The sequence below is a fragment of the Antechinus flavipes genome, chromosome 2, assembly GCF_016432865.1.
Source record: "Antechinus flavipes isolate AdamAnt ecotype Samford, QLD, Australia chromosome 2, AdamAnt_v2, whole genome shotgun sequence".
NCBI lineage: Eukaryota > Metazoa > Chordata > Mammalia > Dasyuromorphia > Dasyuridae > Antechinus > Antechinus flavipes.
The window spans coordinates 673,565,037-673,592,716 of record NC_067399.1 but is presented as its reverse complement, the minus strand read 5'-3'; the positions used below and the strand labels follow the sequence as shown (position 1 = coordinate 673,592,716).

Here is a 27,680-nt window from a genome sequence, read left to right as displayed (position 1 = left end):
CAGAGCACCATTGATTCTGTCAGGGTAGAGAACCCAACTAAGCTGTGTAGATCGCCATTGATTCTGGCAGTGGGGAACCCAATTGGCCAGTCCAGATCACCTTTGATTCTGTCAGGGTGGAGAACCCAACTGAGCTGTGTAGATCACCATTGATTCCGTCAGTGGGGAACACCATTGACCAGTCCAGATCAAAGTATAATATATGGTACATAATTTAAGGCATAAAAAAACCTCAACTGTATTTTACATAAATTTCAAGGTTCTAGAATCCATCAATCAATAAACATTTATTAAGCACCTACTATGTTCCATGAACTGTGCTAAACCCTGGAGGAACTTACAATCAAATGTGGGAGACAACATGCAAAAATATATTCAAAGTAAGTTTCATGTAGGATAAGGAGGAAATAATTAAGAAACAGAAGGTAGGATTTTAATTGGGAGTTTAATGAAGGCAGAGAGGTTAGTGGCTGGGAGAGACAAGGCAGGGTGTACCAGATGTGGGGGACAGTCAGAAAGAATGCCTGGAGCTGAGAGATGGACGGTCTTGTTCCAGGAACAGCCAAGAAGCCAGACTCATCGGATTGAATTTAGATGGAGGGGACCGAGGTGAGAGAAGACTGGAGGGGTAGGAGTTTATGAAGGGCCAAATGATTGCTAAAAACATTTTGTCTTTGATTCTGGAGGTGATAGGGAGCCACTGGAATTTAGTGAGTGAGGGAGAGGGGAGTAACACGGTCAGATTGCACATTAGGAAAATCACTTCAGTAGCAGAGGATGAAGAGGAGAAAGGGTCGCTACCTTCAGGCAGAGCCACTGGCAGGCTGTTGCAATAGTCTAAACATGAAGTGCTGAGAATTATAATATGAATTGTTATACTAGGCTAAAAAAACAGTATTTTTCTACTTTTTAGTTGCCTGCCTTGGGCCATTTCCCTACATTCACTCTGGTTTGTAGCTGATTTTCTGATTTTAGAAATCAAGTCACCACGGTTATTAGAACTGAATGTAAGCTAAGAGTCAAGAGGCCCCATTCTTTTATGAAGCCTGAGTTTGGGCCTGGGCTTGGTGGTTGTTTACCCTTCGTTTTCAGAGAGGACCAGTGACGTCATGGGATGGAGTCTGCACTCGTGTGAGTTGGCTTTCAGAACTGCACAAAGTCATCCGCCTCTTCCAGCGTCATCAAAATCCCGTGGCAGGACCAAAGTTAAGATGACTTGTGATGGCCCGGGATGAGCAGGTGACCTTGGGCCTTCCGAGGGCTCCCCGATAATAATTTAAGTGACTCAGAGACGTTTATCGCTTCCTTATGGCTGAGGTTAAAGTTTGAAGTTGGACTTGGATAAATAGGATGTGATTATATTTTGAAATGCTACTGGGTTGTTGTTTTAAAGAAAATGCTTATAAATATCTATTGTGGGACAATGGCCAGAGGGCTAAATTCGGGTTTGAACGGCTGGATTTGGACTCAGGTTCAGATATTTTACTTCAGTGACTTTGGGCAAATTTACTTTTTGGTCACTCAGTTTCTCTTTCTGTAAAAATAGGTGACCACAGCATGGCGGAATGGATGGAGAGTGGCTATTGCACTGGTGGTTACTAACTTTGGACTGTGGGTTGTGTGTTTATATGTAGGGATAGATAGAGATAGGAAGCTTTAGCTTTGATGGGTAGATGTTTAATTGTCTGAACATGTTTACAGAGTTCCTTAAGGTTTGCAGAACATTTGTGTAAGATATCTCATCTGATATATATGTATATGTATATACATATATATCATGTATTGTGTATATAATATATATACAATGTGGGTATATATATATATTGTATGTGATATATATATATTTCACAAGCCTGGGAGCTTAAATGCTATTGCTCAAATACAATTTTACAGATAGGAAACTGAGTCAGTGGTTTGCCCAACACTGCACAGCTAGGGTCTGAAACAGAGTTTGAAGTCGGGTTTTCCTGACTCCCAAACCAAGCACTTTGTCTCTGCTGCTCCACACGCTATCTCTGTGTTCTCCAGTGTATGTCCTGAGCCAGTGGGTTTAGAAATGCACCTGCCAATGGGTGAATGTTGTGAGGGGGTTCTCCCCCAGAGGAGCCCTCTTCTCCTTCTCCCGTCCACACTCCCCAACGTACACCTTGTTGAGCTGGGGTAGGGCTCCCCGTCCCTTGATGTGCCTCATCTTGCTGGAAGGAACACGGGCTCAGGAAGCCCACTTTCCTCCCTGTTTGCTTTTTCTCCTGACCGTGCCCTATCACAATGGACCTCCTTCCAGGCAGACACAAGCACTGGCAATCAGAGGCCATGGAATCCTGACTCTTGGGCTTCCCAGCTGGGCGAGTGACTTAGCCTCTCGTGGCCTGATCTTCCTCTTCTGTAGGAGAAGGGGACCGGACTCGATGGGCCTTGGGATGCATCAGGTATAGCTCTGGCCATCCCAATGATCCCACGGACTGGGAATGCACATGGGAACTGCTGAGCTGTGCGCCTTTGGGAGCAGGGACAGGGAAAGTGTCACCCGGAAACATGCTGGCTTTGAGTTCCCGCTGGGATGACAGATAGAGCGACAGCCCCCTCCTGCCCCCCCCATCCCATCCCAACAGCTACCTTTGTAACCTTGTAGAGCAAAGCGGATGAGATTTGCTTTTGACAGATGCAATAAATTCTTATCTGTAGCTCGACAAGAGATATATTATCGGCAAAGCTTTTTCAAATGTTCCCTCGAAGAAGATTCTTTCTCACCAAGCTCTGGGCTCCTCTGAGCACAGGCTAACATTATTCTTTTTGGTCATGTGAATATTTCCCAAAATACCCCCTTCCCCCCAAAAAAAACCTCCTTAGTGGAGAGTGAACTGGGAGCTCATAGGTAGATTTCTAGGGCTCTGGGCCAAGGAAAATGAGATTGAAAGAGGCCCCTTGATTTGCTCTTGCTTGTGGACCTCCCATCTTGGAAAGCTTTCATCAAGCACTTGCCTAGCTGCCTAGGTACGATGGAGGGAGGATTCTTTTCAGGTGGGGTGGATCAGATGCTGCAAAGATCCCTTCCTACCCTCGTATTCTGGGATTCTGTGAGCTGAGATTTTACGGGGGGAATGTTCTGCAATCCTCAAAGTGCCCTTTAAATGCTAGGTATTATATAAATATGGTATTATTAAATAGATCACCACAGTACAAATGTGCCCCTTCAGGTCCGGAGACTCCTGGGAGGGTGGAAGCTGGAGTTGTGCATAAAATCGGTAAGAGATTAAAGGAAGATGGGAGGGTGGCCAGAGGGTTAGGGGTAAAGAGAATGAAGCAATTGCTGTAAAAGAGCAGTAAGAATAGGGCCTGCCTGACAAGGTTGTTGTGAGGATCAAATGAGATAACATATATAAAGAGCTTGGCAAAACTTAAAGCACTATGGAAGTGTGAGCCAGTAGCTGAAGTTTTTCAGCCACACTAATTCTCAAAGATCATCGACCATGATACAGAGGGGCTGCTATCTGCACTGAGCGAGAGAGGACATGGAGAACCATACCATAAGGCTTCAAAACATGGATTCTCACTAAGTCATTCTGAAAATTGTTATTTAAAAAATGAAATCTCGAGATTAAATAGTTAAATTGATGTCACTAATATCTAACATGAGAAACTGTGATTAGTGACATCATGGTCCATCAGCAACATCATGAGCCCAGTGGGGCAACAATAAGAAGTTGCTATTTGAATCTCTTTTTTTCTCAAGCTAAAGCTTTTGCTCACTCTTTGCCTTTAATTTAGCCTGGAAGCATTTCTCTGAAACATTCTCCCTCCTGCTTCTAACCCTGAGCATCCTTCTTAGCACATTCGACCAGCCCCTTTCACGTGAGGGTCTCCCTGCTCCTCCAGGCAGTCCCTCTTTCAGTGACTTTGTAAGTATTGTACTATGTGTTTGTTGACTTTAGTCTGAGCCGTGCCCACCCAGGAGAATATAAGGGAGTGTTTCATTTTTCACTTTCTATTGCTGACTCCCAGTCTATAGTGTCTTATACATAGTAGGTGCTAATGCTTGAATTGAACAGTATTGTAAGGACAGACTATGTGTCAGGAGCCATATTGGGCACTGGAAATAAAAAAAAATCTGAAAGTCCCTATTCCAAGCAGTTTACATTTTATAGCCCACATGGTTATAATAAGCATAAAATAAGACTGTGAATGCAAAAAGGATTTCTGCCTGGAAAATCCTGACTCAAAATTCAGCTCATTTTATTAGCTCTATACAAAATATCTTTATAGTTTGAAAAAAAAAGATACTTTGCTTATTTTTTTCCCCTAAATACTTATGAAGTTACTCGGGTAAGTCAATATTAGAATTATTTTTAGACTTGGGATTTTTTTTGGGGGGGGTTGAGATCTTGTGCTGTTCCCCTAACTTCCTCATCCCTGTGTTGAGTGTTATTGGCAGCTAAAAAGCGAAGGTGAGAGCTTATGCCTTATATCGACTGAGACCATAAAGCCAGTAATTTTTAGAAAAATCCTAATTTCATATGAATTCCATATGAGATGATTGAGGCCAGTTCCAATGATCTTGTGATGAAGAGAGCCATCTGCACCCAGAGAGAGGACTGTGGGAACTGTGTGGACTACAATATAGCATTTTCCGCTCTTTTTACAGTTGTTTGCTTGCATTTTACTTTCTTTCTCTTTTTTTCCTTTTTGATTTGATTTTCTTTGTGCAGCAAGATAATTATATAAATATGTCTGCATATATCGGATTTAGCAATATTTTTACCACGAATATATAGTGGATTCCTGCTATGTCGAGAGGGGGAGGAAGAGGGAGAAAATTGGAGTGCTAGATTTTGCCAGAATTAATGTTGAAAAATGATCCATACATATGTTTTGAAAATACAGCTTTAATAAAACAAAAACAAAAACAAATGAAACCCATGTTTTCTGGCCCTGATCTTTCTGCCAAAGGACTGGATTTAATCTCGCGTCTCTGCCTCTGATAAATAATCAGTGTGACTTTGCTCTCAGCCAGAGTCTTCCCCAGAATATGGGCTGATGGATTTCCAAACGTCTCCCCATTGCCCCTGCAAGCACTCAGGCTAACAATAGCATTCGCCTCAGAACCTATTTATGAAAGAGACAGATGGCTAGAACCTGAGCCCCTTGACTTATAAGCTCTTTTCAGGTGAGCTTCATTTCCTTAAATTAATCAGTCAATAAACATCAGGCATTCGGATAAGTGCGGATCCTATGGGTCCTGTCTCTGATCCTTACACCCTTTCGTTCAGAATTCTTTTAAAAAACTTCCAGAGTCTCACTTAAGGAGTTCCAGCAACCGGGACGGAATTGGGATCCCAGATAAAAGTATCATATTTGCATCTGCCCAGTGTCTCTTGGATTCTTCTCGTATTCTTGTACCCGTGTTGCTTTGCCCACTCTTAGCTCCACAGTGTCTTTTCGCTGATTCCCGTCTCTCACCAAGGTTCTGAAGCTCTGTGGCCAGAGCATCCTTGCACCCGTGGCAGTGAAAGTCTTACTCTTTCCAGTCTTCACTCACGGCTGCTCTATCGGGGAGCTCCATTTTCCTGTTTTACTTGTTTGTGTATCTGCCATTGATCTCTTGAAGGGGAAGGGGAGAAGCTGCTCAAATGCTTGTGCTGTTACCCGTGGGGCCATTCTTGGGTGCTGCTACTTTCCTTTGCTAATTCACAAATTAGGGAGAAGAGCTTGCCATAGGCCCAGGATCTTGATTTTAGGGTTGGGAAATAAGGGGGCCCCATTTAGTGGATGGGAATTGAACGTGTGGATTTCTACAGACTCAGAGGTTGCTGTCTCAGGGGGCAAATGCTGAGTGCTGGACCAGGGCTGAGCAGTCTCTCATTCTACTTTGGCCTTGAATATGACCTCATCTAAGTCCTGCCTCAAGATTGGACTTCTGGGCTTCTCAGATCTGTGATTCTTTTCCTTCCTTCCTTCCTTCCTTCCTTCCTTCCTTCCTTCCTTCCTTCTTCCTTCCTTCCTTCCTTCCTTCCTTCCTTCCTTCCTTCCTTCCTTCCTTCCTTCTTCTCTTCCTCCCTCCCCCCCTCCCCTCCTCCCTTCTCCCTCCCCTCCCTTTCCTCCCTTCCCTCCCTCTCTCCTTCTCTTTCTTTCTTTCTTGGAAGGAAGGAAGGAAGGAAGGAACTAACTCCTCTGAAAGCTTCCTGGGGCACTGAGAGGTTAAGCTCCTTTCCCAGGACCACACATCCAAACTGTCCCAGGAACAAGCACTGAAGCCAGGTCTTCCAGACTCCAAAGCTACCTTCAGCTCTTACTCCATGCCCTGTCGCCTCATACATGCTTATATGTAAAATGGGTGCAGTAGTCAGTGTCCTCCCTCCCTCCCTGGTCTGTGATAGGAATCCAGTGAGATTGCAGATGTAATTGCTATATAAATATTTCTCAATATTAGTGGGTTAGCGAGAGGAACCGGCATAGACCAAGGTGAGGGACCCGTTTGAGAACTTTTCCTCTGTATTTTAGCAGGTAAACCTTCAAAACTCCTGGCCAGGAGCAGGAGTTTACTGGAGCCCTCAGGGTCCTTCTGCAGGTCACCTTAGCAAGCTGCCTGGGCTTGCTATCAACCTGCCCTTATCTCCTTTTAGACTTAGGACGCTGAGAACAGTCCAGCCTCAGCCGAGGGATCTCACTTGCTTTGGAAAGCCTGGACTCTGTGCAGGGGCCCAGATCCCGGGAGATCTGCCGCCTCCGTGGGATGGGCCAGAGGAGAGCTTTCTAGGAACCTGCTGCCGGGGGATTCTCAAGCCTAGGGAGCCAGTGCCTCAGGTAAGGATGCCTGCTGGGCTTGAAGTTGGGACAAGGGGGGAGAGATGACTTTCCTTGCCTCAGTTTTCTCCTCTTTAAATGGGCACAATACTTATGGTCCCTACCTCCCAAGGCTGTGGGTAGGAAAACATAGATGTAGAGCATGACATGAGCGTGGACTCAGATTAATTCTATTGCGAGAAAACTTTTCCTTTTGGAAGCTCCATTTTCTCTTGTGATCATCTTTGTATCATCTGACTGTACTAAGATTTCAGGACAGTGGCCGGGTAGGATTTTAGGGTGAGAGCAGGACCAGTGCTGGATTAGGAGCAGGTTCGAATCCTGCCGCTGCCATTTGCTGCCTGTTTGATTTCAGGAACGTCCCTTTGCCTCTTTGGGATTCAGTTTTCTCCTCCATGAATCAAGAAGGTTGAACGTGGCCACCTCGGAAGTTCCCCTTCCACCTTTCCCTCTTTGATCTTCACCGTGATCTCTCCCTTGGAGTCACCGGTGGTCCAAGGTCTGAGATTGGGAGCTTCAGGGCATCTTAGAGGCCGCTGACTCCAACCTGTCTCATTTTCCAGAAAAGGAAACTGAGGTCCAGAGAGCTCACAGGACTCGCCCAGCGTGGAGCAGTTAGGAGGTCAGGCAGAATTTGGACAGGGGTCTTTAGGTTCAGCCCCCTCTCCACCACCTCCCACTGCCTGGGGACATGCAGAGCAATGGCTCCCCCCATTAAGGAATAGACGGCCTTGGGGCTCCAGCTCCGATTTCTTCCTCAGTCGGAAAGCAGATTTTCAGATCCATACGCGTGGTGGGGATGGCAGCAACATTAATGAGAGTCCCCATGGTTGCTTTAGAACCCACAGGGACCCTGGCTGTGGCTAAGCAGGAGCCCAAGGTCTCTTCCCAAGCTTCCACCTCCACACTATCTGTAGGAGGCTCTGCCATCCCTGGCACTGTCAGTCACACTGCCCAGGGCAGCGGGCACCTGGAGCTGGGTGCAAAAAGAGCAGGGCTAATGTAGGGCTGCTCACGGCTCGTGCTCATAGCCCGCCCACGCAAGGAGACCCTCCAGATCCCACCTCCCCCCAGTTTTCTAGGTTTTCCCAGGGCCACCTGAACTCCTGGAAAATGCCCTGTTTCTTGCATGTGGTTTGGGCATGGTTACTGCTGGGGATTATATAGTCTTGGTACCTGAATGCAAACCAACGCATGTTCTTTATTTTTTTTCCTTTGTTCCTTTTTCACTCCTTCCCTCTGTTCCTCTCTTCCCCCCTCCTTCTCTTTCTCTCTTCCTCCCTTTCTCTCTTCCTCCCTTCCTCCCTCCCTTCTTCCCTTTTTTCTTCCTCCCTCCATCCCTCCTTCATCCCTCCTTTCTTCCCTTCCTTCCTTCCTCCCTCCCTCCTTCCCTTCATCTCTCCCTTCTTCCCTTCCCTTTTTTCTTCCTCCCTCCATCCCTCCTTCATCCTTCCTTTCTTCCCTTCCTTCCTTTCTCCCTCCCTCCCTCCTTCCCTTCATCCCTCCCTTCTTCCCTTCCTTTTTTTCTTCCTCCCTCCTTCCCTCCCTCTCTCCCTCCTTCCTTCCTTCCATCCTTCTCCTTCTCCTCCTCCCTCTCTTTCCTCCCCCTTCTCTTTTTTCCTCCCTCCTTCCCTCCCTTCCTCCCTCATCCACATGTATAACCTATAGCAAACTCCTTCCCCTCTCAGGGACAGTGGAGGGATCAGAGAGAGGAATGGAATTTGGAACTCAAAACTTGAAAAAGTGTTAAATCCTATTTAAATTGGTTTTTTACATGTACTTTGGGGACATAAAATATTACTTAAAAAAGTTTCTAGCCCTGGGGAAATCCAAGATTCTGAATCCAAACCCTCAGGACTTACAGGCAATACTTCGACCATGTAATCCACGCCTACACAATAGAGACAATACCTTAAAATACTTAAAGGGATCCTCAGGTTGCTCCTAAAACTTCTCTAGTCAAAAAATCCCCAGTGCCTTTAATTGATTCTCCCAGCATGGGATCAATCAACTAATAAGCATTTATTAAACACCAACTATTTCCCCAGTGCAATTCTAGATGCTGGAAATACAAAAACAAAAGCAAAAAATGTCATCGTTTATGTCCCCAGGTATCTTCTACTGGGAGAAACAACAGTTAGATAAATAAATACAAAGGTTAATTACAAAGTAATTTGAGGAAAGGTTATGTTAGTAACTGGGGAGATAAGAAAAAAACCTTCTTCCAGCAGGAAGCACATGTGCTGAGCTTTGCAGTAAGCCAGGGATTCTGAGAGACAGACATGGAAAGATCATTCTAGGCATGGAGGGTAGGTCCGGAGGGGGACACTTGTGCAAAAGCCCGGAGGTGGGAGAATGCCGCTTAAAAGGATCAGCAGACAGGCCATTTTGGCTTCCTTCCTCATCTTGGTTTTCCACCTTGGGATGCTCTAGCTTGTCAGCATCCTTCTTAAATGGAAGTGCCCAGAAGGAAACACAGTTCTCCAGAGAAGGTCTGGCCAGGGCAGCGTGCGACAGTGCCTGAGTGCCCTGGGAGTGGGCAAGAGATGAAATCTGTCGGTTACTGTGCGGTAAATACCCAGCAGCTCTTGTCCGATCCCAGTCAATATTCCCTATGTACCCAAGGAGATTGCTGGCTTCTGGGAAAGATTTTTGGATGGGGCTGTTGGGAGGGTGGGAATAGGGAAGGACAGATTCGAATCTCTGTCTGTCAGAGATGGACAAAGATGGGGCTGTTGGGAGAGTGAGGAGAGGGAAGGATGTATTCGAGTCTCTGTCTGTCAGAGATGGACAAGCTCCAAGTGGGACAAAGAACGATGGAGCGGTCTCTCTTTGGCCGGCAAAGACTTGAGACATTCATCTTCCCCCTCTGGCTATTTATATATAGATCGCCCTCCATACCTTAAGTGGAACCCTTCCTTATCTCAGCCTCTATGTATGCAGAAGTTCACTTACTTTCTTTTTGCACAGGAATTCTGGGTAGGGGAAAGGGAACAACCACAGAGCCCCCCAAGAGCACATTATGTTAGGTTCTTTTAAAGTACAGGAGGGAGGGAGATCCCCTGCCAATTTGAAGGGCCAACCAGTTAGGTACTTTTGGGGGATGCCGGCACCCCTAGCACTTACAAGATTACAAAATGGTGGGCTGACAACAACGCTGTGAGACAGCCACTGGTTTTATCCCTGTTTTATAGATGAGTAAATTGAGAAGCAGCTTAATTAAGCTCAACAGTCATTAATAATCTGTTCTGTGTCAGGCACGGTGGGAAGTACTATAGATAAAAAGATAGAAATAAAGGTTTCTCTCCATCCTAAAGGAGCTGATATTTGACCAGAGCGGGATAGGGGCAGCAGGAGAAATATTCGCCAGGCTTCTTACTTACTCACAGTAACATAAGAAGTAGCCGGACTTACTAGCGGCCCGATTCTTTATTTTCTGTAACATCAACTCCCATAGTCCCTGGGGGTGGAGTATCCTCACCATTGTGCCCACAAAAGATCCCTAAGACCATGGGCTATTCTGAGGGAGTTTCTGGGTCGCATCACATCCATGTCCTAGGGAGAAAGCTTATTCCCTTTAGTGGTCAAGCCTTGATTTGCCTAGACCCAGACCCAGACCTTTGGCTGATCTCAACTTCCCCATTTTATTTAGTTATTATATATTATATATATTTTTATTAAAGCTTTTTATTTTTGAAACATATGCATGGATAATTTGCAACACTGACCCTTGCCAAACCTTGTATTCCAAATTTCTCTCCCTTCCCTCAACTCCCTTCCCTAGATGGCAAGTTATCCAATATATGTTAAACATATGAAAAGATATGTTAAATCCAATATATGTGCACATATTTATACAATTCTCTTGTTGCACAAGAAAAAAATCAGATTAAAAAGGGAAAAAATGAGAAAGAAAATAAAATGCAAGCAAACCACAACAAAAAGAGTGAAAATATTTTGCTGTGAACCACATTCAGTTCCCACTGTCCTCTCTCTGGGAGTAGATGACTCTCATCACAAAATCATTGAAACTGGCCTCGATCTCTGTGGTTTTTTTCCTTTTCTCCCAACATGATTCAGAAAGAAACATGTATTAAAAAACCAATTAAAGTCTATGTTTAACTAGAGAAATAAAGAAAACAATAAAAAAAATGCTCTCCATACCCAGAGAAAGAACTAAAGTGTGAATGTAGATTGAAGGATACTATTTTCACTTTTTGTTTGTTTTTTGTTTTCTTTCTCTGAGGTTTTTTCCTTTTCTCCCTACATGATTCAGAAAGAAATGTGTATTTAAAAAACAATTAAAGTACATGTTTAATTAGAAAAATAAAGAAAACAATTAAAAAAAAAAGAAAATGCTCTCCATACCCAGAGAAAGAACTAGAGTGCAAATGTAGATTGAAGCATATTATTTTCAATTTTTTTGTTTTTTGTTTTCTTTCTCTGGTTTTTTTTTTTTTTTTTCCCAACATGATTCATAAAGAAATGTTTATTTAAAAAACAATTAAAGTATGTGTTTAACTAGAAAAATAAAGAAAAAAATTTAAAAAAAAGAAAATGCTATTCATATCCTTAGAAAGAACTAGAGTGTGAATGTAGATGATAGTAGATGTAGTATTTTCTTTTTGTTTTTTGTTCTTTCTCTGTGTTTTTTTTTCCTTTTGTTCTGAGTCTTTCTTCACATGTCTAATGTGGAAACATGTTTAACATGATTGTTGCTTGGTTGGCTGTTGTCCTTAGTTCTCAAAGAAAACCAAAATGACATCCCTATGTTAGAGTCAATTTATGGTATGTCTGATTGTGGCTGATCAGAGCACTATGAGCTCGGAATGCTCTGTCACAGGTTGAGCCCCCAAAGTTTCTATGAACATTTGGGGAGCTCCTGTAACTTTGAGCAACTTGCATTTCTTCTGAGCTACCTCAATCCTGTTTTGCTCATAGAGCACGGCACCTTCTCCGACGAGCGGGCGCCATGCTGGGCGTCCTGTGCCAGTGTCTCCCGTGTCATACAATCGATTCTAAGGTTCTTAAGAGAGACCTTGAGAGTGTTCTTGAATCACCTTTTCTACATTGTCACGATTAGAGCTTTCTTCAAAGGATTCCTATGGTCTAACCGATGGAGCAGACTCCATCTTGGTTAGCTTATGTGGGTTTCATTTAAGGACACATGGAAGAGACAGGCAGATTAGCTGCCTCAATTGGCCCTAAGCAGTCTTAACGACATTGTCCTTACAACATCCTTGATTTTTAGCGATGGGAATTTGCTGGGCACAAATCAGGACTCCCCTTAGAGATGATGATTTCATGGATCTTAGCCTCCCTGTCCCCATCACATCCCCTCCTCTCCTTTTGGGGGTGAGGGTGGGCTTGTGATTAAATTGGGGCTCTAGACCAAGGAGCACGTGTAAATAAGAATTGGCTTGAACTAAATCTGGTTCATTCTGAAAAGAATTTTCTCCACTCTGGTTTCAAGAATCAGGCGTGTTCCCAGGCTCGTGTTCCATGAAGGCCGAAACTTTTAGCACACTCATAATTCTCATCAGTTTTCTCATTAGTAAAATTAGAGGGTTGTAAATGGAGAGAGCTGAGATTTGGAGAGCAGATTTGAATTCACAGCCCAAAGTTCTCAGCAGACGACATCTATGTTCTCTTCAAAATCTGTGAGGGGTTGGACAGATTTTGTGTATAGAATTTTTGCATGTTAGTCTATATATTATGAAAGGCCTCCTATGTGCCAGGAATCGTGCTAAGTGCTTCCCATGGGAATGGGAACTGTTTGAGGGCAGAGCCAGGTTTTTTATTTCTTTGTATTCCCAGTTTTAGCACAATGGCTGACACTTAGTAAGTTCTTATACATGCTCATTGAGCGACGTAATTCAATCTGACAGCATCATTGGCCGGAGGATGCCAGTCCCCATGGGAATCCCCCAATTGGGAAGAGGGATGGGTTCTTGGAGAATGTGTACATTGATTTCGGTATATAATTGCCTTTCCCTTGTCGTTCCACATTCTTTTCTTGCTCCCTATTTTCCGGTCGTGATTCTAGAAGAGAGCAATGGCCAAGCGCACCTTCTCCACTCTAGAGATCTTCCTCATTTTCCTCCTTTTGCTGATGACGGCGATCACAGTGGGCCTGCTGACTCTGCTCTTCATCACCAGTGGGGTCTCAGAAGACAATAAAGGCAAGTGATCTTACGTTCCTAGATCCTTTGGGCAGTCCTGGAGCATCTGGTCTTGAAAGACTCCTGGAGATCTGGGAACTTGCAATAAGGGATTGATGGTGACCCATTGGGCACTCTGGGTAAGACCCACAGAGTGGCTGGAGATCTGGCTTTGGATTCGGAAAACTTGGGTTTCCAATCCCAACTCTGTGGTTTCTTTTTGTGTGATTTTTAGGTGAGTTTCCTCATCAGTAAAATGAGGGGGCTGGGTCTTAATGATATTTGGAAAGCACATTTGAGTTTGCAGCCTCACAATATACCTCAGAATCTCCTCTTGAATCTATGAGGTTGGTGTTATTATCCCATTTTACAGATGAGGAAACAGTCTCAGAGAAGTGAATTGGTTTTTCCCACAGTTACACGGCTGGCATATGTCAGAATTTAAATCCAGGTTGGAAGGGTTCATGTCCAATGCACTATTTGTTGAGTGATGCTGCTTCTCACAGATAACATTTGAGTTCTCTCCCAGCTCTGTGGAACCCAGAACTCCAGTTTGCTATTTCTCTAAGGTGTCCTGATAGTGATCTTTTTGCCCATAAGGCCTGAGTTTTCTGCATAAACAACTCAAAATTCTTTGTTCAGGGCATCAGCTCTGAAGTCAGGAGGACCTGAGTTCAAATCTGGCCTCAGACACTTAGCACTTCCTGGCTGTGTGACCTTGGGTGAGTCACTTAACCCCAACTGCCCCAGCCAAAATAAAAATTCTTTGTTCACAAAGCCATTTGAGGTAGCCAGACAGCGTGGCCTGGAGTTGGTTCACAAGAGGCACGGGGATTTGGAGATCACTGAACTCAGTTTACGACCATAATTGGTCTTCTCCTTTTGTTTGTAGCAGCATCTCCTTTTTCACATTAGATGAAGAAACTAAGGTTCAGACAGGGACAAGGAACTTGCCCGAGTCATCCAGCTTGTGTGTAACAAAAGTAAGGTTTGAATGTAGGTCTTTCTTGACTCAAAGCCCCATAGTCTTTCCCTCAGTCAAGCACTTAATAAATATTCATTGAAAGAAATGGAAATAAAGCATTAAGGATGATAATGTCCCCTCTCCATAGAACTCTTTATGAATGATTTTCTCCCAACAAACTTGCAAAGAGTGTCTCCATTTGATGCAGAAGAAAATTGAGGCTCCAGATGATTTTTCCAGGGCCTCAGCTGGTAGCAGGTAGCACTCAACTCCAAATTTGAGTCTTCAGGTTTGGACCCAGTCTTTGTTTCTCTGCTGCCTTTCCAGGAGTCAGCTCATTCCTTCGCTATAGAAGCATCACCTTCCCCTCCCAGCCCTCCCTTCTCCCCACATTTCTTATTGATGTTAAGGGCACCATCATTCTCCCAGTCACCCAGAAACGTAATCTGGTCATCATCTTTGACTCCTCTCACTAGCCCCCAAATCCAAACTATTGTTGAATTTTCTCAATTTGACCTTTGGGACATCTCACGATCTCTCCTTTCCCATGACACTGGTGTAGACCATGATCACCTCAAATCTGGACTATTGCAATAGCTGCTGGGAGTGGGGCTGCTCTGCTTGCTCCAGTTTTTCCAGTTCATCCTTCATTTAGTCACTAAATGATTTTTTTTGAAGTGGCGGTCCAGCCTGTCATCCATCACCCTTATTTCTACTCCGCCAACTCAACAAACTCTTTATTCAGTCATTTTTCATTGTACCAATTCTTTGTGAACTCATTTGGGGTTTTCTTGGCAGAGGGGACTGGAGTGATCTAGTCCGACCTCCTCATTTTCCAGGAAGGAAAAAGGAATCTTTGAGGAGTCAAGTGACTTCCTCCACGTCACACAGGCTGTAAATGAGTCAGGATCTGATTCCATGGTACCTTGTGCTTTCCTGGGCTTGAGAAATAATCTGAAAAAATTTCCCATCCAAGAAATAAAAGCCCTAAGTTGGAAAAAACATACATTATTGGTTGCCTGCAGTTGTCACTCACCTGGTGGCTTCTGGGTGAGACATTATGTGAAACCATGATTTGTGTATCTAAATCCATGAATCAGTTGTGAAGAGGGATTAACCATTTGCTCAGTGTCTGCTGCAGCATCTTCCCTGCAATGTCTTGCTCTATATTTATACTCAACAGGCCACGGTTCTCTTGCCACCCAGGGCCCCACCACCACCCATGGTTCAACAACTCAAGGTCCTCCACCCACCCAACGGCCTCCAGTCACCCAAGCTCCTTCAACAACCACCACCCAAAGTCCTCCTCTGTTCCAGAACTTCAGCGGCTACCATATTGGTGTCGGGCGAGCCGACTGTACGGGACAAGTGGCAGACATCCCCTTGGTAGGCCTGCTCTTTGTGGATTTAACGCAATGCCTCGGGATTGACTTTGTTGGTGGGGCCATACTAGGACTGAACAATTCCTTGTCTTCTGGCAAACTGAGTGATATCTCTCCAAATCTGGGTGGGCTAGTTCTTGAGAGACAGACACAGGTTTCCTTGGGTCAAGTTGGACTTGTTTCAGAGCTCTCCATTGAGAGCTCAGGATCATCTCCAGCAAAGCACGTAACCATGTTAGATCGTGTTCATTTCCCTTTTATCTTCCTGATGTCCATCACTGGACATAAATTAATTCCAGAGTGTCAGAGTTGGAAAGGCTCTCAGTGGCCATTGAATTCAACAGGGTTCCAAGTAATAATGAATAACAACTGTAATAGTAAAATCAGCTAACATTTGTATAGGATTTCAAATACCTTTACTACCTCATTTGATTTTTGCTACCAAGAGGTAGATGCTATTATCATTCCCATTTTGCAGATAAAGAAATTGAGACTCAGCAGCCGTGTGACTTGCTTAGGATCAGATAGCTAGTAATCATCTAATTCAGGATTTGAACTTCATTCTCATTAACTCTGTCTGGTGCTCTCTCAGTTGTACCATCAAACTGCCCCCCCACCCCACCCCGGAACATCCCCGACAACTAGTCATCCAATTTTTGCTTGGTATCTCTGGCAATGGGGATCCACTACTTCCAGAAACTGCCTCTTCTGCATAGGAATAGATCTAGATGTTACTATAAAAGTGGGAGAATCTGTTATTCACCAATGATCTCCTGGGAAAGTCAGCCCATTACCCACAATTCCATCTCAGTACCACGGGCCATGAAATCAGCTCATCTGGTGGGAGCCCCCTGTGTGCCACGTCCTGTATCTGTTAGGCGCCAGGTACACAAAGACCAAGATGATCGATCCCTGACCTCTAGATTCTATTTAACCACATGTATCTAGGATAAGATAGAAATAAGATGATGCTGGAGTTGGGTGTTGAAGGAATTTGTATCCCCAGGGGAATGGTAATAATAAAAATAATCATAAATATAAATATAATATAATAAAGTATAGAAATATATTATATAGAAATAACAAATATAAATATATAAATAATATGCAAAATATAATAAATATAAATGTAATATATAATCATAAATATAAATATAAAAATAATCATAATTGGCATTTCCCTAGCATTTTGTAGACATAATCTCATTTAGTCCCTGCAAGATCCCTTTGAGGTAAAGGTTTTAAATATTTCCCTTTATCCTCTCTGAGGATCACAGAGGTTATGTAGTTTGTGGAGGGTCACCCTGCTAGGAAGTGTCTGGGATGACATTCAAATCCATCTCTTCTTGACTTTAAGTTCAGTGCTCTGTCCATTTTGCCATAATTCCTTCTGGGAGTTGAATCCGGGAGCTTTCTCTTTCTGCTTCCACTTAGCTCTCTAAGCTGCAGAGGTGGCTGATTGCAACCTGTGTTAGAAGTCTGAGAGACTGCCTTTTGTCAGGGGTAAAAAAAAAATGCATCCAGGTGATCTGGGAGCCATAACTGACCTTGCTCTCTGATTGGTAGATTTGTATGGGGGAGCACACACACATACACATACATGATTCCTGTATGGATCACCAGGCAGGGGCTGGTGATGTTTAATCTGAAGAGAGAAGACTTATGGGGCAGCATGAGGCAACGTGGTGTATGGGGTCACAGGCTGGACGTGAAGTTAGGAAGATTGAGTTCAAATCCTGCTTTAGATCCTGTGAAAGTCATGTGATCTTTCAGTGCCTCAGTTTCTGCATCTGTTAAATGAGGAGGTTGGACCCAATGGCCCCTAAAGTCTCTTCCAGCTACATGTTCCTGAGTATCTGGAGAGCTGTCTTGGGGCGGGCTGGAACTGTCCAACTTGGCTTTGGAAAGCAGGGCCAGGAACGATGAGGGGAAAATGCAGAGAAATAGAGTTAGAGATTTAGTGTGAGGAGAACTTCGTGATAGCTTGAGCTGAATCAGAAAAGCCACTAGGCGTCTCCTGTGACACCCTCAGGGTCAGGCTCCGGGGTCTCTGGGCTCCCATCCAAACCTGGAGTCCTGGCTTCTCTTCTGCCTGGAGTAACTCGCTTCTGTTCCCCTCCAGATGGGCTACGCCAAGTCCGGCCAGACGGCCGGAGGGATCCTCACCCGGCTCTACAGCAGGGCTTTTCTCCTGGCTGAGCCGGACGCCTCAAAGCGAGTGGTCTTTGTCAGCGTTGACATCGGTATGGTGTCCCAGCGGGTCAGGCTCGAGGTAAGAAAATGCCCCCCTCAAAGAGGAAGAGCACGAGGGCTTTCCTCATCCGGGGGCTTTGCTTTCCAGCCAAAGCCAGACTAGGTTCAGCCATGAGCAGGCATTTCTTGGGCATAGATTCTATGGGACATGAGCCGGGCAGGGAAAGGATACCCAGCAAGACTCCATCAGTGGTATGAGTTGTGGTGCTCATGGCATCAGCAGTGGTTTAAAGAGTTGTGGTGCCCATGGCTCCGTCAGTGGTTCGAGGAGTTGTGGTGCCCATGGCTCCGTCAGTGGGTGTGGGATCTCACATGGCGCCCCAAAGCTGAGGGGCGCCAGAACCCTACGGTCTAGCCTCTTCTGTATTTGATTGGGATGGCTTGATCCTTGCCTCTTTGGACCAGGTGATGAACAGAGCGACTGGCTGGCTCCATGTCGCCCGCGATCCTTTCAGACCGGAGTCTGAATGAGATAAAAATGTGATTGGGAAACAAAAAAATAAATAAAATATAACAGAACACAGGTAATGGTAATATGTGGTTTTCTAAGACAATGTGCAGGATGTAGGGTTTAATGGCTCCCCTCACTTTCTGTCCGAAAGTGCTCTCGACTAACCGCGTCTTGGCGATAGCTTCTTGCCTTTAAAACAAACCAACCAACCAGTATAAGCTCCCGACAAGGACCCTGGTAGATTGATCCTACCACAGGCATGTTGACCGACACAGTGGGAGTGACCGCTTTAGAACACCTTGGAGTTCTATTTATTCCTAACCAATCAATCAGCTCATAAGAATTTTTTAGGTGTCTCCCACATATCAAGCATGGGTTCGAAGCCCTGGGGATATAAAAATAAAAGTGAGAGTCTTTGCCTTTAAGTTTCTATTTGAATAGGGGAGCCTCTAGTACAAAACTAAGTATACACATATCGCTCAACCAATACACAAGTATTAAGCGCCTACTGTATGTCAGAAGCTAATCTGGGTGCATGAGAGACAAAACCAAAAAGAAACAGACTCTGCCCTTGAGGAGTTTCCATTCTAATGGGAGACAGATCCATAAATATATTCTGGTAGAGTATATGCTGGCCAGTCCAAGATTGAGGGCAAAGGGTACTGACTAGTCAGGGATTAGGAAGCTAAACTAAGATTTGAACTTAATCTGGAAGGAAAGAAAGGGTTCTATGAAGCTGAGAAGAGGAAGGGCATTCCCGGCATGGGACAGTCACAGAAGCCACGGAGACGGACGCCAAGTTGGCTGAGGGGCTGGGACTGTGACGCGCTTCGAGGGGAATAGCATAAGGAAGCTAGAATGTAGGAAGGGCCAGCTTGTGAAGATGTTTAAATGGCAGCAGAAGGTGTCTATGGGTGTTCAGGAGGCAATAGCCACGAGGAAGTCTTTGAGGGGAGGATACAAGCCACGGGGTCGGGTTGAGGATCAGGAAAGCCTTTATGTACAAGGCAGCACTTGAATTGAATTTTTTTTTCTGAGACAATTGGGATTAAGTGACTTGCCCTGGGTCACACAGCTAGTAAGTGTTAAATGTCTGAAGCCAGATTTGAACTCGGGTCCTCCTGACCTCAGAGCTGAGACTCACTCGAATTGAATCTTAAGAGGATTCTGAGTTTCCTTTCTAGGACACCTCCCGGTCCCTGGAGCAGCGGTGGAAAAGCAACATCTCAGGATGGAGACTTCTTTTCTTCTATTGGCTTAGCATTTCAGAGATGCTTTGTTCTTGGCGTCCTAATAGTTTAACTGTTGCATTTTCTGTCCCATGACCTCTCCTTTCAGCCGTCTAATGCAGGGTTTTCAAGTTTCTTGGTCTCAGGACCTGGACCGATGATCATGGTTATTAATAATGTGAATAAACACATAGAAGGCAGATGGCACAAAGCTGGGAGGGCTGGCTAACGCAGCAGGGAAGAATCATTATCCAGAAGCATTTGGACAGGCTAGCCAGAGCATTAGGCTGAATCGGTAGGGATGAAAGTGAATTCTTATACTTGGGTACAAAAAATCGACATATAAATAGAATATGGAAGAGGTATGGATAGGGAGCAGTTATTCCGAAAAGGATCTGGGGTTTTTAGTGGACTACAAGCTTGGTAGAACTAAATAATATGCTATGTATCCTAAAAGTCCCCAATAAACAAGCAAACAAACAAACATAACTAAGGTGATGGGAGAGTGCATTTAGAGAGAGCATGGCTAGCAAGAAAGAAGTGGAAGTCTGTTCTCTGCCCTTGTCGGCATTTGTCTGGACTGCTGTGTTCAATTCTGGTTAACTTGGTTTAAGAAGGATATTGAGGGGCAGCTAGGTGGTGCAGTGGATAGAGCACCAGGCCTGAAGTCAAGAGGACCCGAGTTCAAATCTTGCCTTAGACACATAACACTTCCCAGATGTGTGACCCAGGGCAAGTCACTTAACCCCAATTGCCTCAGAAAAAAAAGGATATTGATAAATTGGAAAGAATCTATAGGAGGACAGCTGGGATGGTGACAGGTCTTGCATCTGGGAGGTTGGAAGAACTGGGAGAACTGGTCAAGATTAGCCCAAAGCAGAGCTGGGGCAAGAGAGACATTTTAGGCAGGTTCAAGTATTTGAATGATTGTTGACATGAAAAAAGGAAGGAGCGGGTTCTATTTGGACGTAGCACCAGGAAGTACAAGGATGGAAGAACTAATAATAAAAAGTGGAAACGGCTGCCTCCAAAGGCTTCCCCCTCCTGGGCCTTCAAGGAGTAGCTGGAGGATACTTGTGGAGATTTTCTTCATCTCTTGGTTGGACGGTGTGGCTGTGAAGATCCCTTTCCACTCCAGAATTCTGTGATTCTAATTCTATGAAGTGTCTTATAGGATCATCGGTTTAAACCCAAAGGGATCCAGCGATCCACTTAGACCATCTTACTCATTTTATGGAAGACAGGGAGGGAAAGACATTTGTCCAAGGTTGCATGCTGGTATGTGGCAGTGGTGAAATTTAATCCCACATCCCCGACTCCAAAGCTTGCATACTTTCCATTGAATTTCAATCTGGACCGTCACCTCTGTGAGCCTCAGTTGTCTTTTCTGTAATTCTGTGTTCTGTGCTTCAGGATGTTGCAGCCTTATGTTACTTGATTTGTTGTTGCTGTGCAATGACAGATCGGGGATGAAGTCTGAGGCAGTAATGCAGGAAGATGGGGAAGGCATGTTGGGTAGCAGCGCTTCCCAAGACAATCGAGTCAATCAGCACCTATCGCCTGCCTACTATGTGCCAGACACAGTGCTAAACAGTGAGGATATAAGGAAAGGCAGAGACATCACCCAACTCTTCAAGTCTCTCAATGGCTTATGGGGGAGGCAAGTGCGCAAATTCTTATGAACAAACAAGAATAGAAAAAGAATGAATAAACTAGAGTTCATCAACAGAAGAAAAGCACTAGAACTGAGAGCAAATCCAGTGCAGAAGCAGAGGTTTCAGCTTGGATGGGAAGGGAGTTAAGGAAGTCAGAAGATAGGGATGAGAAGGGGGAGGATTCTAGACATGAGAAAATGTCTGCGCTCATAAACTGGGGGAGTGTCTTGTTCAGGAGCAACAAGGAGTTTAGAACCTCCCCAAGTGTGGAATTCCTTGAACTCGGGAAAGGACCAAAAATATTGTTGATATTCATCCTTCTTATATCGATTTGTTTTTTTACCAGATGAGTGATTTCATGGTAGAGTCATTCCTTTTGAAGAAATGCCCTTCCCCACTACGAGGCAGTGTCTTCTCTGTAACCCTTTGTCTTAGAGAATTATTCCAGGGAATCGAGAGGGTTTAGTGATCCTCCCAGTGTGAGGCTGCTCATATGGGTAGATAGCAGAACTTGAAGGTGTATTGGTCTTCAGACGCCTGTGGTAAGGGGGATATTGAGGCAGAGGAATGGGAAGAGACTTGAAATGTTTGTGTTGTTTAAAATTATACTTAAGTTCTTAAAAAACCATGGGCAAGTTCTTTCTCCTGCCCTAATCTCAGTCTCCTTCTCTGTAAAATGATGGTGCAAGTGGCTCTGTTTTCCAAAATGCAAGGATGGTACACATCCTCCATATGGACATTTTGTTTAGTAAAAAAAAAAGTGTTCCTTAGCCAGAATTTTCCCTTTCTTGGGCCTGATGGGCAGGACAGGACAGCTGTGTGAATGAGTTTTTGCAAAAGGCCAAGTCTACCACTTGGTATGGAAGATGGAGAATAAAGGGTCTTTTACATGTGGTGAAAAATGTAAAGAAGAAGAACTTAGTTCTATCCAACATGGAGTAAACACGCATGTGATGGGCAGGATCCCCATGTTCCTTAGGGATCCCTAGGGAAATTGCCTTGCCTTTAATCAGCTGATCCATGGCCTCTGGGAAACTTGGGAGAAGCTAAGGAATTCTAGGAAGGAGCCTGGAAGAGGGAATATATTTCAGGCATGAGGAATAACAGCCTGGACCAAGTACAGAATTGAGCCGGGAGCAGTGAAGAGGCTAATTTGGCCAGAAGGCCAAATTATGAGATGTCTAGAAAGAGTGGTTGGAGGGACCCCATGAAGGACTTTTTGGGTCAGGAGTAAAGAGAAGATAGGATCCATCTTATATAATCCCTTCTTTTAAAGAGAAGAAAGGGGGGTTTCTTTTAGATTGGACAGCTCCTCTGTGACCTTGAACTCAAGCCTTTTCTCTCCAAGCTTAATGGGACTCCAAGTTTTTTCATTCCAATGGATTCACAAGCTGGAACATCCAGGGCAAGGCTTGTTTTTCTTACCCCAAATCCTGTGCTCACAAGAAATCTTTCCTCATCCTAGCTCCCAAGACATAACCAGTCCATTAGTTATATAACCATTCTCATAAGGAATTTTTCCACTCCAGAACTCTTGGCAAAGAGTCTTCCTCAAGCGGTTGAAGTCCATTATTACAAAGAAAATATTCCTCGCGTCCGGTGCCAGTTTTGGAGTGAACAGGAAAATGTTTCAATACCAGAAATGGCTGAAACTGAAAAACAAAGAAATAGAAAATCTTCACCGACTGCTTTGTCCTTTTATCTCATGGGACGTAGGATGTGGGCTCTTTCTGGAGACTGGTGAATTCTTGGGCTTTTCATTTCTCCCGTTACCAGAATTCCCTATATTTGACCAACTTACTTTTGCTTGCAAGTCATCTTTATTCTAGAAGTTGCGGCTTATGAAATCGTTTCCTTCTTGTGTTTTTGGCCTTTTTGTATGTTTTTGTGGTTTTTCAATCTGCCCTTCCATCTATCATCCGTCTGTCCATCCACTAATTTTTTTCCTCCAGTCATTCATCTCTATGCGATGCTTGACTCTTTGAACAGTCAAAATGGTACAAACTTGGAGCCTCTTTGTTCTCCATATCTTATATGGCTTAAAATCCTTCTAGAAAAATTAGTTTCTAACATTAATCAATCAACAATGTCATTACACCTTGTAAAATGTAAACTCCTCGAGAGCAAAGGATGCCTCACTTTTTAATCCTCAGGGCCCAATGCTGGGCCACAATAAGTGTTTAATAAATGCCTGTTGATTGATTGAATGCATGTTGGGTCTGTAGTTGGAGAATTGGGTTTAAATCCTCCCTCTGCCAAGTTACTTCATCTCTTTCAGCATGGTCAAGTCCTTTCCCTTTCTTTCTTTCCCTCTAAGCTAAAGTTGATAATAATAACAATATAAAGTAAAATAGATCTCCGGGATGCAAGCCCTCTGAAGGTTTGCAAAGACCTTTCTGCATCACTGTCCAGAACAACCCCACGCCATTGTAGCTTCTGAGCCAGAGGAGATCTCTGAGGTGTTCTAACCCAATCTTCCCATGGGATGACCGAGCCCAGAATGGTGAACTGATTTCTGAAGGTCCAACAGGCAGTGAAGTGGGATTCAAATCTCCGACCCTAAATCCAGTTGTCTTTTAATTCAACCTATTTTTGGAGGGTTGTTTTTTTTGAAGAAATCAATTTTAACAATCTATACAGTGATCAAAAGTTCATAAGTAATCAATTTTTAATTGCATGATTTACAAAGTTTGAGGGTTATTTTTTAATTCAATCCATTTTTCAAAAGTACTTATATATGAAAGAGCACATTGTGATGGGTAGAGCCGGGCTTGAGCCTCATCTCAGATACTCACTGACTCTGGATGTCACTTCACCCTTATGAGGTTTCCCCATATGTAAAGAGAGAATGATGGGCTTTATGACCTCTTAAGTGTCTTCTGGTTCCAAACCGGCAATCCTCTGTATGCCACGTGGGGGATATAAGACAAATAAGAAATGTTCCGTGTACACAAGAAGCTTATATTCTAGGGGTGGGGTGTCCAGTAGAGCTTGTGACCTCAGAGATGGCTGCTGGGTTCTTTAGCATTTTTTGGCTTGGGACCATGGCTTCTCTCCTGGGTTTTCAGCTTTGCAACATAAATTGGAGGCGGGAGATAGAGCCACAGCTGTTCCCATTGCTGGCGAGTTACAGGGACAGGCTGGCGGCTGCAGTGGGGATCTCTTCCGTATCTCTCTGTGACCCTCTCAGTGGGTCTGATAGCACCCCCTCTTCCCTGATGTGCCTAGACCTCTCATGTTCCAGCCAGGGGGCTTTCTACGCTGATATAGTAGGTTTTAAGAGCTTACTGAATACATAGGCTCAAGGGGACCTAAAAAAGTGGACTGCCTGGTTGACAGATTAAAAGTACAGCTGTGGAGAGGTAGGGTGGTGTAGTGGACAGAGCCTTGGCTTGGAAGACCAAAGACCTTGGCATATAAGCCTAACCCCGGTGTTCTTGGGCAAATTGTCAAATTATCTTGTGCCAGAATTTCCTCACCTGGAAAACATGGCCAGTAGTGCTCTCTGGGGATCCTGGGGGGACAGTACTATGTGACCCTTCAAGCCCCGAGAGAGGAGTGCATCCAGGATCATCCCCTGCACATCCCTGTTCCCTCGTGGGCACCTGTGGTACCGGAATGCCAGGAGGCCCCCTCCCCTGAAGAGCGGGGCCCCAGCAAAGGGAAGGGAGGCACATTTTAAGAACGCCCACTTTGACTCCTCTCCTGTTCATTTATGACACTCCGCTGTGCCTTTCCTTCAAGGTACTGAAGAGACTGCAGAGCAAATATGGCGGCCTGTACACCCAGGAGAACGTGGTTCTGAGCGGCACTCACACGCACTCGGGGCCCGCGGGCTACTTCCAGTACACCATCTTTGTGCTTTCCAGTGGGGGATTCAGCAAAAGGACTTTTGAGTTCATCGTGGATGGCATCGTGAAGGTAGGCAAGGGGCTGCCAGAGCCGCCCTGCCCTGGGCCCTCCCTTCCCTTTCTTTCTCCATCCTTCCCCCTTCTGGAGGTTTTAAGTGGAAGCAGCTGTTGTTGTGTATGGTGGAGGGAGGTTTCCACATTGGAAGTTTCCCTCGATGATGAAATCACGGGCCCATCCCTGAGGTGCCAGGAGAGTAGGGAAGCCTGAGATTCCTCAGCAGCTTCCTCATTTTCTAGATAAGGAACCTGAGGCTGCCTAGTGCCAGGCGTTCAGTTAGTGACAAAGCCGTAATTAGAGCCCAGGCCCTCTGACTCCAGCTCGGAGAGTTCGGAGGAATGGGGTGAAGGTAGAGATATGGGGAAGGGGGAGGATTCCCTCGTTAGACCCGAGCTCGGTCTGGAGCTTTGGCTAAGGGAGATCGTAGATATGAATTATGAGCCTGTTATTTACTTTCAAAAGCGATAAGTAGAGGCCAGGTCCAAAGGGCGGGACTCAGTGAGCATTTGCTCAGAGCTGGGTGGCTCAGGGAGGGGAGCCCCGGGTCTGCGGCCGGGAAGCCCCGGGTTCAAATGTGGTCTGAGACGCCTGGCTGTGTGACCCTGGCCAGTCACTTCTGTCTGCCTTGATCCACTGGAGAAGGAAATGGCAATTTCCCAGAAAACCCTACAGACAGTATCAGCTGCCATCCGTGGGGTCTGGGAGAGTTGGCCATGTCTGGACAGGGGGCCAAACAGGGGGCTGGGATTACAAATATAAGCAGAAAGAAGCTGTCTCTGCCTGAAAGGAGCTTACATGCCAGAGGGAAAAGGGAGTTGAGAGGGGAGTGGGAGCCTGGCGAGGGAGGGAGGAGTAAACATGGCAGGCCGGGCCCTTCCTGCTAAACTGTCCACAAAGGCTCATTCCTGGGGCAATTGGAGCTAGTCCCTGGGTGGTGGTCCTTTCCCACTTCCACCCTCTACCCAGTGACTGCAGGCCAGGGCTGGCACCTGTTGGGGGGCATTGTGAGGGACCCACAGCTTCTTGGAATTGCAGGAAACCTTAGAGGAATCACCAGGGAACGAGATCTGGGATTGAAAGTTGGAAGAAACATTGGAAGAAACATTTCTAGTTCGTTCCTTCCTTCCTTCCTTCCTCCTTCCTTCCTTCCTTCCTTCTTTCCTTTTGTCGAGTCATTCGTTTGTTTGTTTCCTCTTTCATTTTCTGATGAACAAACAGGTTGGGAGACTTACCCAAGCTCACGTAGCTAGTGTTAGTGGTAGGAGCTGAGCCTTTCTGAATGCAAGTCCAGCACTCTATGCAGTGAAACCGGAGGAGCTAGCCCTCCTGGGCATCCGATCCCTTCCGCAACAGCCCTGACAAGTGCTCCTTCAGCTTCTGCTGGAAGGTCTCCTATGATGGCGAACTTGCTACCGACTGAGCCAAGCCCTTCCTTTACAATGAGGGCTCCATTTTGATTACATAATGCCATCTTATATCAAGGCTCAATAAAGCCACATCATCTTTCAGAGTGAGATGGAAAGATATAAGGATGGAAAGATGGGTAACTACATGGATGGAAGGATAGATGGATGAATAGATAGGATAGATGGACAGATAAATGAATGCTAGATGGGGAAAGATAGAAAGGGGTAGAGTGAATGTTGAATAAGAGCTTGTTTATACTACACACTCTGCTAAGCACTGAAGGTGAAAAATATAACAAGCAAGGAAACCGTCATCCCTAAGGAGTTTGGTTCTTATTGGAAAATATAGCATTTGCAGGGAAACTAGGAAGAGCATGTGTACGTGTACCTGTGTATGTGTGTGTGAGTGTGTATGTGTGAGAGTGTGTGTGTGTGTGTGTGTACCTGTGAGTATGTGTGGGTGTGGGTGTGAGTATGTGTGTGTGTGAGTGTGTATGTGTATGTGTGTGAGTGTGTACGTGTGAAAGTGTGTGTGAGTGTGTACGTGTGTGTGTGTGAGTGTATGTGTATGTGTGTGTGAGTGTGTACGTGTGAGTATGTGTGGGTGTGAGTGTGTGTGTGTGAGTGTGCACTTCTGGCAGGATGTTGACTTAGCCAGAGTCATCCACATTATTCCAATGTTTGGACCTCATTTTTAAGATTGCTTAATGTCCAAACGTTAGTGCTTTTCCCTTTTTTATATATCGAGGTAAACATGATGAGCCTTTGTGTAAGGCAGCTTTCCACTCCCTTTCTCAATACTTCATATTTCTGCGACCCTGGAAAAGCCATTTCATCTTTCTGTGCCTCAGTTTCCTCCTCTGGAAAATGCAGACATTACTATTTGTCATCCCAGTCTCATAGGGTTGTTATAAGGACAGCGCTTGGTCTAGTAGAAAGAACTGTTTTAGCATCAGAAGATCCGAGTTGGAGATGTCCAGCACAGCAGATCATTAGCTGTGACCTTGGGGAAGTTATTTAATACAATATGTTACTGACCTCAGTTTCCTCGTTTGTAAAATGGAGGCAAGCAGATCTGCTCTGTCTGGAAGCAGAGCGTATTGGTACAAACCTCAAAGTATTATGGGAATGAGTTATTATTTTTCCACTGTTGCTAACACGATGTCTTTTGCTTTGCATCCTCAGAGCATTGACATGGCACATAAAAATATGAAGCCGGGCAAGGTCTTTGTCAATAAGGGAAACGTGGAAGGGGCCCAGATCAACCGGAGTCCTTATTCTTACCTGCAGAATCCGCTCTCTGAGCGAGACAGGTAAGTCAGCAGATGTGGAAACTAGAATGGGCAGGAAACGGAACCACACCTCCCCCCGTATAACTTGGCTGCCTCTGGGATAACACTTCCCTCCTTTCTCCGGTTAGTTTTTGAAGGTCTGCCTAATCCGGCTCCAACCTGCCTTTCCAGCCTCAG

General features: G+C 45.0%; 1 protein-coding gene across 1 annotated transcript in view; it reads left to right on the top strand.

The window, feature by feature from the left end:
* Window positions 1–27,680, top strand: part of ASAH2 (N-acylsphingosine amidohydrolase 2) — an 80,861-nt gene that overhangs the window by 7,149 nt on the left and 46,032 nt on the right. Inside the window, exons 2-6 of the mRNA XM_051982639.1 lie at window positions 12,848–12,983; window positions 15,110–15,312; window positions 17,431–17,580; window positions 24,641–24,817; window positions 27,397–27,524. Coding sequence (XP_051838599.1) covers window positions 12,857–12,983; window positions 15,110–15,312; window positions 17,431–17,580; window positions 24,641–24,817; window positions 27,397–27,524 — 785 coding nt within the window. The 5' untranslated portion in view covers window positions 12,848–12,856. The remainder of the gene's footprint in view (window positions 1–12,847; window positions 12,984–15,109; window positions 15,313–17,430; window positions 17,581–24,640; window positions 24,818–27,396; window positions 27,525–27,680) is intronic.